The 12,482-nt window shown below is 39.8% G+C and overlaps 1 protein-coding gene across 1 annotated transcript in view; it reads left to right on the plus strand.

Annotated features, from left to right (window-relative positions):
• Nucleotides 1-12,482, plus strand: part of schip1 (schwannomin interacting protein 1) — a gene marked incomplete in the record, with an annotated part of 244,738 nt that overhangs the window by 69,195 nt on the left and 163,061 nt on the right. Inside the window, 3 exon segments of the mRNA XM_024277237.2 lie at nucleotides 11,687-11,751; nucleotides 11,845-11,913; nucleotides 12,101-12,236. Of these exon segments, the coding sequence (XP_024133005.1) occupies nucleotides 11,687-11,751; nucleotides 11,845-11,913; nucleotides 12,101-12,236 (270 nt within the window).

Raw genomic sequence — 12,482 nt, forward strand, 5'->3', positions numbered from 1 at the left:
GTGCATTCAAAACAGTCAGTGCACACAAACAGGGCCCAGCAAAAAATAGAATAAAAACATAATAAAAACACATCCTGTTACATTAGGATCAGATATCTGGGGATAACATTTCCAAATGAAACTGAATTTCACTTTTGAAACTAATAAATTCATAATAATATTAGTGAAATGATAGATAAGTCAGCGAAGCATTCATGTTCATGTAGCGATAATTGAGCTTTAACTTATTGAAAATGCAAACAAATTTTATATTTACCACCCTCTATCCAAGACTGCGACAGTAATACAAATATACTGTTAGTTTCCTGTAAACACTGTACAAGAGAAATCTGCGGCATAAATGTAAAAATAATATATTTTCATATAAAGCACCCATTAATTTTTGTGTGTAGATGTATAGTATCGTCTTGATTTAAAAAAAATCTATTTCAGCCTTCCCAGTGGTCTTTTAATTATGATGATGCCGTTTTAAGCCAAAATTAAAAAAAAATCTTTGTTGTTTTTTAGGACATAGCGGGGGGAATTCATCAGAAATGAGTCCCTGAGTTGTAGGTGGGACCACTGGCTTGAAGTAAGCCTGCCCTGACTTCCCATCATCCATATGTCTACGCTCCCTCCTGCTAATTTACAGCTCCTCACAACCCCAAGCTAATGTTAGCGGTGAATGAAATGAATAAAGAAATACTCAGAAATGGAATTTTAAACTTAAATGTCTTTATATAAGTCCTCCATCGTGACAAAAATGCAACAAGAGCATGTTAAAAGCACAAAGAATATGATTTTCATCAAAGTTGGACTGTCAATATTGAATTCTCTTCATATTTATGCAATTTTAAATCTGAAAGGCTCTCAAAGACTCTCTTCATCTTCTCCCTGACTCCCTCAGACTTACTCGGTCCAGCTCTGATCTCTTTTCTGTCTTCGGCCTTATCAGTATGTCACTGCTTTCTTATCGGGACTCAAAAAAAAACTCCCTTTAAAGTACTGGGACACTCTATTAACACAGTTTTTTGTGTTAGGAATGTTACTCAGAGCAGGAAGATCAGTGACAAAGAGTGAAGAAATTTGCCCAAAGTTGCAGACACAATGATACGACATCAATGACAGCTCATAAAGCCCGTCAGGCCGCCGCAACGAAGCCTCGTCTGGTGATCTGTCGCAGCTGTGATGTGAGGCCTTTTAAAATACCTTCTGTCTTGGGCGATCTCGCCTTGCAGGATTTATACAGCGGCTCTTTTTTAGATTAAAAAAACCCCAGAGATCTTTGGATTTATCTGAGCAGTTCAGAGAGCTGGAATCAGACAGAGAAAGATAATGAGAAAGAGGGCCGGGAGGAACGAGAGTCATCGCCCCGCTTCTTCCCCATCCTCCTTCCCTGTCATGAGAGTGCGTTAATTCTGTGTTAGACAGGGGGAATGGCTTGTTTGCGGGGCAGATTAATTGCTTTTATTGCCTTGTTTCTCCCTGTGAATAGTGCTGGGTGTTTTAATGAACACCCACGCTGCCTGCCCAGCCTGCCTGCCTGCCTGCTGTGCCTTTCCTGCTGCTGCTTTTCAGAGCATAGCCGAGCTTTAGCTAGAGCCCGCCAAAGCTAAATGCCTCATGTTCGCTTTAGCACCTTAGTGCAGGTGACTGATTTAATTTGAGTGTGTATGGCTGTGGAACCGAGCTTCTTAAGGAGCTCTGGATAGGTGAGTGGTTCCAGCCGAGGACCGAGGGTGACCAGCAGCTAACTGGAGTGTGACTTTAATCATTTCCTGCCGGGCTGAGGAAAGGTTAGCCAGGTTTTCTGCAGTATTACATCACTGATATGGACACAAAGATCTTTCTGAGACTTTCAGATGCTGGGAGAGCCCAGTATGTGTTGGCAAAAATGTCAGCGAGGTTAATGACTTTTCTAAATTCAGCTGGATCTTTTAAAACAACAAATTCTCAATTTTTTCTGGTTTCTTTGAGCTACTAATATAGTTTTTTTTTTTTGAGTATAATAAACGTGTGCATTTAAGAAATCAGATTTCTTAGTAAAAAATAATACAAGGGGTTTGACTTTAGTTTCTTATACTTTTACAAAATGTGCCTGCTTTTATACATTTTTGAACTGCAGAGTGTAGCCTGTTTCAGAGTGGAGGGCTCTGTAGAGGCTTGTGGATGTGGAGGAGCTTTGTCTCTTCTGGAAGCAGAGTACTGTTGCTTGGGAGTATCAACTTGGGCTTAAAAACACTTTGAGGTGGGAGCTGCCTTTCAAGTCAAGGAGATCTCACAGCAGCTTCACTGAGGATTAATATAAAGATTCTTGTTTTTCATTGAAGTTTGAAATGTGATATGGACTAAAAGTTGCAGAAAGTTGCCCCACAGTTTTATCAAAACCACTTATTCTTATTCTAAAATGTTTAGGTTATTTGGTTGGGTACTTTTTACAGTGTGGTCTTTGATTTGTAGGTCTGTAAATAAGAACTTTTCTTTTTAAATTGCAGTTAAAGGTCCATCATATTTGGATTTATTGTGTTCCCAGTGGCCTGGATTATACTGTGTTTAAGATTTAAGAAAGATTTTTTTTAAAAAGGCATGCACTTGGGACACCCAAGAAGTGATCCCAAACCATACGTCTGTATATGATGAATTGGGAGTAAGAATGTGTAGAAAAAACAGCACCATTTTCTGCAGAGCAGCAGGAGTTTAATCAAAATGTACCTCTTAAATACAAATATATAAAAATATATGATATTATGCATAAATGTTTGATATATAATATATACATATATAAAATTTTCTTTATATATTTGTCTTCCATTGTAAGAAAATACCACCAAAAACACAATTTTCATTGGAGTGGAACTTGAAATACACTTTGAGCTTTACCATTCTCTTTCTAGCATCACTCCAGAACACTGCATCTCAATTCTTGGTTGGGGCACATTAGAGGTTCCATATAACCACCAACTTGTGCATTCTTATTGCAATGTTATGTAATTTGTTTTAAATCCTTAAATGTGCCTGGGCAAATGTACCTCCCTGAGCATCTGTCTTTCGTGTCTCAGGTCAGCTGATCAGCTTCTCTTGAACACAAAGAGAATCTTCACATCAACAATCATTATTTTTTGTTTTTAAAAATGTTTCTTTAAACCAATTTTTACAGCCAGAGATTTAACACAGCATGACACTCTGCTCTACTGTTGTTTTACTGCATTTTACTGATTTTACCCTATAATATTTTTATGTTTTAATCTACTTGTATCTATTCTTTTTTTATTTTTAAATGTTTTAACGTTTAATGCCCCACTGCAATTGTGTTAAGACACTTAAAAAAATGTTTTTTTGAGAAAAAACATGTCCACTCACCATTCCTCTTTGCATATATTCTCTGACCTTTAGCAAACACAAGGAGTGCTTACCTCCACCTTTTGTGTGAGCTGTGTGAAACTGTTGTGTGACCACATGCCATGGGGGAAAGTCGGTTTGGAGTAGGCCCAAAGAGATCAGGGATACACAACCGTCAACTAAAGGTCTCAAGTAAAACTTCTTTAGAGGCAGAACGACTTCTGCATTGAGTCTGATCACCTCTGCTGAAAAGCCCAGAGGGAGCTCATAATCCTTACTCTGCATCTCTTTTACTACTCTTTAGACTGCTACTTTTACAGTGTTATTAAGCAACAATGCCGATCCCTCCATTTGACCATAATGTCCAATAAAAGGATTTTATAGTTGCATACATTTACTTTGAGCTCTTTGCATATATATTGCTCGTAAGCCGGCAGTGTGGTCGTTAGTACAGCAGCGTTCTGCTCAGCTGCCATGGAAGACGGGTTGTATTGAGTGGCGTTGTAAAAAAAAAAAAAGGAAAAAAAAACTGTTTTATTGTGTGTTTGTTCTGGCATGTTAACGGTTGGCTTTACAGCTCTGATTATAGCCCACCAGTAAACCAAGGAGGACTAAACCACACAGTGAAAATGCTGCTTGGGAGAAAACAAGACAGAGGGAGGTCATGGTTAGCTCCTCATGAAACCAAGTCTTTGACATTAGAAGCGTCACTCTTTTATGTTAATTCTGGTCTCTCTAAACAAAAAATGTGGTTGTGTTGTGGAATCAGGATTTGCAAACACTATGATTGTTATTTTGGTGCGGCACGTCTTCGTAAATGACTTCCGATTAATCAGATATAACTGCTCGCGCAACAGACACATACTGTGTGGGCGTAATTATGTTTCTCCACAGTGGATCAGTTTCTGCTTCACTGTGCCACCATGCAGATTCTCAATTGGTCGTCCAGACAACCAGTGTTTGTGTGTCCCTGTTAGCGTATGTGTTATGTACACAATCATCTCAACCAACTCCTGACCTTCTGCTGATGCCATCAGTTACACACCGACTCCTCTCTGCTTCCAGAAGTTATTTGTGACCATTACCTCATTGTGTGTTGTTGGAACATGTGTTCTTCAGCATTTTATCCCTGATGATGGTGTACAGTATTATACAGTTTTCCTGCGCTCCATTTCCTCTTACAGTGCCTCCCCTTTCTGTCTCTGTTGTCAGTCATTAGCCTCACAAACAGAAAAGTGACAAACAGACTCCCACTGAAGAGTCCCTGAGGGAAAATATTGTCAGGGCGTGGACACTGCATCCAAACGCATCCAATATAATCTATACAGGTACAACACAGACTTCAGATAACAACCCCTACTTTTGCTTTTTCCGATCATTCCTACACACAAATATAATGTTAGCAGCAGATTGTGATCCTAGGGTAGGACAGTCATGAGAGTGTTGGTGTGACGACATAGACAGTCCAGTCAGTTGGCTTCTAGCTACTCTAAAGGACCTCTGGAATTTCACCGACTCCCCCCAAGCCCCTGTATCGTTTGTATGAGTCATGGAATCGAAAAAAAAAGGAGGTCCCCAATATAACAGGAAAGATGACATCATGCTTTTTAAAAAGTTAGAAAACCACCAGGAAAGGAGCGGGTCAAAACAGCTTTTTGGCTAAAAAGACCTTTTCTTTCACAACTCAGTTCAGATACATGAAATATTTGGTGCTGTATAATTCCAGCTGGGCAACAATAATCCCAGCCCCTGATTGGTCAAAGTTCAAGCAGTTGAAAGTTTACATCGATTTTTCATCGAAAGAGGTCACTTGAGCGGGAGTTGCCATGCCCGGTGTGACTGTAACTTCAAGGTTGCACCGCTGTATTTCAATGACAAGATGTAGTCCATTCATATTGACAGGGGAAATGAATGTTTGCTGGCTGGTTGCCTTTGTTTGTTTGCAGCTCTGGTGTGTTCTTTAAGTAAACTACCCAATGACATGTGCAAATCAATATTGGATGTTGCAGACGTTGCAAACCTTAAACTGCATAGACGTAAATTTAAAGCTTGTTTAAAGATTTTTTCTGTTATCTTGTCTTTTATTTTTCTATTTTTTCTAAATAATTTATAGCCCATAAAGCTGTTTTTTATTCGACTTCACTCACATTAACCAGAATCATCAGAATGTGGGTTTAAAAGTGCCATACTTTGTGTGTCAATTGCATACAAATGTTATTGAGTTCCCGCATTAACATTGCACCATGCGCCAGAGGTAATTGAGTTTGCCAGGAAAGCAAACACAGCTGGCCAGCATTTTACAGTGCCGGACAGCAAAGGAGTGACGAGCAGGGATCTGTTACCAGCACTTCACATCAAGAAGCTCATCAAGTATTGAAGAGGGCAAACCCGTTTAGATTGAGACTCTGGAAGGTAATAAAAGACAAACAAGAGGAGATGGGAGTAAAGGGAAAGACACACAGGCGAGAAGGGGGAGTATTTGAGGGCTTGTTTGTTGTGTATCCGCCTGGAATGAGGAGAAATTGTTAAAGAATTTAAACGCGACTTGAAATGGAAAAGTTGTGCAGCAGGGAAATGGATCTTTACTTTGTCTTTTTATGGTAGCTGTTTCTGTTTGCACTTGTCCCATTTTTTTGTGCTTTTTTCACCTGAATTTAATAAAAGGTGGGCATTTACTGAGATCACATGTGTCTGAGTGTTAGTTTATGTGGGAGGATCAGTCAGAGCTGCAAGGGACAGATTTATGCCCATTTACAGGAGCTATGAAGGCCACTCCTTCCCTTTTTCAGTCTCGCTGGCTCAAATCAGAACACTTAAATCCTTCCATAGCCCACAGGCCACTTCTGTCACATCCATATCCTCTCTTTCCTCTGCCAACGACAACTTTCATATTCTCCCCTTCCTTCGCCGTGACCCCTTCGAGCATCAGTCACCGGGCTTCGTCCTCCTTTATGTCTTGTCATCTCTCTCCCTTGTAGCGCAGCCTTTTCTCTTCTTTTATGAGTACTTCATATTCTTTTAAAAGTATTTTATGTAGTTCCCTAAGAGAACTACTGTTTCACGTCACCAATTATTAATAAATTCTTCCGTTTTTTTAGGTGGATCCGACCCGTTCATTTCATTTTCAGTTCTCTTGATTTACAGACAAATTTCAGATACAGCAAAAAAAAGAACAGCAATAGCATGTTAGTGTTAAATATGTAAAATAATATGTCAATTAAATGTCAAAATATATAGTATTTTTGCAAAAAAAACAGCCAATTATTCACAATGTTGGAAAGTTATTGTCCTAAACCACCTTAAAAATGAGTTAAATACAAAAAAAGCTGATTACGTAGTCAGAAAACACTCATAGTTTAAAACAGAAACATCAGTTTTTATGTTTAAATATAAAGAAAAATGTATTTTAGTCAGTTTTTATTTTATGTTTTAGTTTAAAAGTTATTTATTTAACTAAAAAATTATAGTTCAACACAAAGATAAACATGAAATTACCTAAAAAATTACCAGTTTCTGCTTTTTTCTCTGATATTAATAAAAATCTCAACTTGAAATAGTTTGATAACCATTTAAAGAAAACACAATTTGCTTAATTCCTGCTTTTTACATAAAAGAAAAGTCAGGACATATTTTTAAAACAGCTGAAAACGTGTATAAGTATACAATTCCATTTATATCAGTTATTTCTAAGTACAAAATTAAACATTAAAGTATTTTATTTTGAAATCCTACACACAAGAGCATCTGTGTGTTATTACTGACAGTAATCAGGCTCTTTCTATGCAGGAAAACTGTCTGTAAGCTCAGAACTGATCAATGTCATATAAGACATAAATTGCAGCTTCAAGCATTTATATGTAATAAATGAGGTTCAAGCAAAAGGTACAACCACGCACCCGTAAGAGGTTATTTTATTTTCAGGCAAATATAGCCTTTTCATTAACATATGTTAGCTTTTAGGGGCTTAGGAACTTTAATTAGTATGAAACCTTGAGCTAAAAGTGACTTTGCTTTCACAATAGCTGCAGGCGCAGCTGCAGGATGCGTGTATTGAATGGCTTTGACCTTCCTCAGGTTCTGGCTGTAAATATCTCCTAACGGGACTTGACTCAACCCCATACCATCCGTGTAGGGCATACTCTCATCTATCTGTTGGAAAAAGTTAACTGTGAATTTCTATGCAACCTGCAAGCGTTTAAAATTTGGACTTTGTGATGTCATTGTGTTTTTTTTTTTAATTGCAGCTTTATTTTGCTTATTTCTTATCTTATTTTCTTTAATTCTCATATTTTAACTCTGAAAAAGAAGGATAGAAAGCAGCTAAATGATAATATTTAAAAACTGTTTAGTTTTTTTCTAGATTGTGTTTATTTCCTTTGTTTTTGAGTTGCATCCGAGTAGTTCAGGATCTCTTTGGTATCAGCATCTCTTTCTCGCTGCATCCTTCCATCGCTCTCTTCTCCGTTTGACTCCGTCATAAATCCACCATCACACACATTCGCACACACAACACACATATGCACTCACCAATCAATACAAGCCTGCTTGGCACTGCCAAACCCCAAAATGACTATAGATTTTCTGTCCAGTCTGCCACTAAATTATGCAAACCCCTGGTTTATGTTCCAGGACTTTTTGGGGCTTTTTCACCCGAGATATGGGATGATGAGCTTTTCCATTGAAGCAGATAAGGAATGATACGCGTGAAGCTATGGATATGAGAGCAGAACTCAGTGTGGTTTGGAGAAATACCTTAAACAAAACACATGTAAAATGTTGCATCCTTTAGCTATAAAATGTGGAATGTTGATTACGGAAATAAAACCACATATTATTGCAAATTCTCACTTAAGTCTGGGTTTTATTGGGTGGTGAAAATGTCTGGGTGAGAATTCCTCTTTTACAAGCAAACACTTCATCAAAGATTACAAACAGAAATTTATTGGTAAAGTTAAATTCAGGTTGAGAGTTACACTATATTGTTAAAAAAAATAGCTTAATTTTGGAGATAGTTAAAGACCCACTCCACTAAAAATTGTGTTTTGGGTGTTTTTAAAGAGTTTTTGTGTTATGTTTCTCATGATGGATGACATTTTTGAGTGGCAGCGCACGAGACTTGAGTCCCGGCTCACGAGACTTGAGCCGCATTTCACGAGACTTGAGTCCCGGCTCACGAGACTAGAGTCACAGCTCACAAGACTTGAGCCGCAGTTCACGAGACTTGAGTCGCAGCTTACGAGTGTTGAGCCGCAGCTCACGGGACTTAAATCGCAGTTCATGAGACTTGAGCTGCAGTACATAAGACTTGAGTCCCAGCTCACGTGACCTGAGTCCCGGGTCACAAGACTTGTGCCACAGTTCACGAGACTTGAGTCACTGCTCATAAAACTTGAATTTCGGCACACGAGACTTGAGTCGCGGCTCATGATACTTGAGTCGCAGCTCACGAGACTTGAGTCACACCTAGGGAGACAAGTCGCAACTCACAAGTCTTGAGTCGCGGCTCATAAGACTTGAGTCGCAACCAACGAGACTTGAGCCACAGTTCACGAAACTTGAGTTGCAGCTCACGAGACTTGAGTTGCAGCTCAGGAGACTTGAGTCAGACCTAGTGAGATGAGTCGCAACTCACAAGTCTTGAGTCGCGGCTCATGAGACTTGAGTTGCAGCTCATGAGACTTGAGTCGCACCTAAGGAGACGAGTCGCAACTCACAAGTCTTGAGTCGCGGCTCACGAGACCTGAGTCGAAGCACACAAAAGTTGAATCGCTGCACACAAAATTCGAGTCGCGGCTCATGAGACTTGAGTCATCTTAGCCACCAGAAGCAGGTCGGAGGTTTTTACAACTCAAGCCCCTGCTGGGATATTGGGTAAAAGCGTCATAAATATAATAAAAGACCACTAGGAACACTTTTACTATAGATCAAAAGATGATTCAAGCGGGTCTCTAAAGTAACAAAAAGTATTTTTTGCATTTGAGACTGGAAAATCTACCCAACTGAGAAACAATTATTTGGAATTAAAAAATCTGCTTAACTGAGTTTGAACTTTGAGATGAGTTGAACTTGAGGTCTGCTTACGTTCCTTTTGGAGGTGTATAGAGTGACTTCACAGGGACAGGTGGGAAGCGGAGGATGCTTTCAGTTAAAGCCATCCCATAAATAGAGATGAGACTCTGCAAGTCCTTGCTCATTTGTGTATGGATGTGCTCATGTTTGTGCACAAGTGTGTGTGCGTGTGTGAGTGCGCCTTTCTGAGGTGGGATAATAGTTTGTCTGGCTGAGTCTGTGAAGGGGCCATTGGTGAGTCTCACAGGAAATGGAAATGATCGGCTCAGTCAGTCTCCAAGCAACTCCATTACCTAGAACAACACACACACACACACGAGCGCGCACACACAGCCTCTTGTCATTTATCTTCCTCTCCTCTTTTCATCTATGTCATTGCTCATTTTTCTGTCTGTTGTCCCTACGCAGCTCCACTTCTTCATTTCTCCGACTTTAGCTTATAACTGTTTCTTAAATTCACTCCTCTTTTTTATGTCCCTCATTTCGCTCCTTCATTTCATCTTCTCTGCCAGCCAACCCCGAAAGTTCCCAAATGGAACTTTTTTTTCTTTTTTTTATCTGTTCAAAACTCTTTGAGTGAGTGTGTGGCCATGATGGAAAGCATAAGAAAGAAAGAGCAGCGTCTGTGGAGAAAAAGCAGTAAATTTGACTGTGAAAAAGAAAAAAACGAGGTGCTGGAGAACAGGAGGGATTTCTGGAAAGTTCGGGTGAAGTTACTTTTACTATTAAACAGAGATCAAGAAGACAAGGTGGACAGTAAAAGATGGGGAGAAAATAAGAGGCAACCCTCGCAGCAATCATTTACCAAAGTCCTCGATTTTGTCTGAGGAGCTGCTTGTTTCTTATGGTAGGCTGAGTAATGGTACAAACAAACCTGCCAGCCCCGCTGATAAATGCTGAAATCAGTGAAGCAGCTGCAGGATCGTATCATAAAATGTGTCTATCAACCTGTAATAATGGAAACTAACTGTCCACTTGTGCTTAAAAATGATTCATTTATGGAAAGCAAATATTTTCGGTGCTGAATATTAAAGACCCACTCAATAAAAATCAAACTTTTGGTGTTTTTAACGTGTTTTCGTGGCACTTTTCTCAAGATATATAAAGATAAATAAGCTTTAAGATGTATTTCTGAATTTTACTTTATTCAAATTGCTGTGAATCAGGAGTAGACAAAAATGTTGGTAAAAGCTTGTTAGTGTGACCAGCTCCCTGCTCTGCTCCATTCTGATGGATCGGCTTGTAGAGGACTAGATCCAGAAACTATGTATGGAAAACGACTTTTTTTTCCTTTTTTTTTAATTTTGGCAAAAAACACCAAATATTATTATTAAAAAAGACCACTGGGAACACTTTTACTAAAAATCAAAAGTTGATCAGAGTGGGACTATTCATGCTTCTTTACACTTCACAACTGTATTGTATAACTTTTGCCTCTTGACCAGGAATTCCTTGAAAAAGAGATCAGTGGATCTCAATGGGATTTTTTTTTCCTGGTTAAAAAATTGTTAAATAAAAATAAAATAAAATTTAAAAAAGTACTGAGTAAATATTCATTCTTGCATGCATGGATGTTTCATAAAAAATGTTTTTTTAAATGGTTCCTCCATAAAGCATCTTCTTTCATCTGAAGGTCATGGTGCTGTAATGGATCCGCCTGCAAACAGCTACAAGTCCATTATAATGGAGCAGGCAGAGACTCGGAGCCCCGACATGACCCTCTTGGCTCATCAGAAAGAACCGTTCCACTTAAACTCTGCTGCTCCTTTGTAATTGAATTACTCTGCTCAATTATGTAGAGGCAGGGCTGTCCTCGTTCCGCCGCGCTGTAAAAACAGCCGAACGGAGCCAAGAGAAAGTTGTGAGCGAGGATGCGAGCTAAAAGTCATTTTAGTAAAAGCATAAAGTTTTACTGCTCCGTCTTCAAACTGTCGGCTGCATCTGTGTGAGAGTTCTGGCGTGACATGAATGATTGTCCTTCTGTTTCTTCTCTGTCGTGCCTCTGGGCTGAATGCGTGGAAAACGCCGAGGCAGCAGATCTGATAGTTCTTTCAAAACATTACTCCACCAACTTTACAAGCAAACATCTAACCGAGCCAATTCTGCCGATCCTCTTCCTTCAGGGGCCCCTTGGCTCAGCGCAGTAATCACACATCAGCAGCTCATCCACTGCAAGCACACAAACGGCAGGGAAACCCCCCCTCCCCCCATCGCCCTTCTGATCTCCAAAGTCTTTGTCGTATCTGAAATACGGTTTTCTTACACTGGAGTTTTTGTTTGTCTTGCTTGTCTCATCCAGGATCAGCTGAAGAGCCTCCAGAGCGGCAGCAAGCATGCTAATGAAGATGCTCTCCAGCTTCAGAGGTGAGTTTTCCCGCTCAATCCTAAACTCAGAAACAAATGTGTTTGCAAGACTCTCCTTTCCTGAGGCCTGATCTTCACTTCTCTGCTGCTCAGCACTTGTCTGACGATGGACCTGGACAACATCAACATCAACCTGCCACCTGTTGAGACCAAAGTGTTGATGTGAGTGTGAAAAACAACCAACAATCACCTCTTATTTGGCAAAACTTTAACATTAATGTTCAATAATTATTTGTATTTTAAAACACAAATAAAGGCACCACACGGACGTTTATTGTTGATCAGTTTAACTGATTTGAAACCAGACCTCTAAAGTTGCTCCTGTCTGTCCGTTTGTGTCCCCGTGCAGTATCCAGCGAGCCTGGCGTGACTTCCTGCAGCGACAGGAGGTGGAGAAAAGGAGTCCCTCCCCACCCTCGCTCTCCTCCTCTGACAAGATGAGCATGTCAATCAGCATGATGACCTTGTCAGATGGCAGCAGCCCTGTAAGTAACACGTGTGCCAAAACCAAAATACTCCCCATCAGGCATGAAGAAGACATGAGGACGTGTGGCGTGGGTGACAGCGACTGTGGCGGCGGCGAGTGTGAGATGTTTGTTTAGACGTGTGATGAGGAACAGTTGTTAATGGACACGTGTTGGCTGCTGGAGTGATCTTCTTTAAGCTGAAGTGAGCAAAAAAAGTTTTGGTTGATCGTCATTTGAGGCTCCATGTATCAAAAATTTTAGAGG

Source organism: Oryzias melastigma, linkage group LG13 (genome assembly GCF_002922805.2).
Source record: "Oryzias melastigma strain HK-1 linkage group LG13, ASM292280v2, whole genome shotgun sequence".
In the NCBI taxonomy this organism is placed as follows: Eukaryota; Metazoa; Chordata; class Actinopteri; order Beloniformes; family Adrianichthyidae; genus Oryzias; species Oryzias melastigma.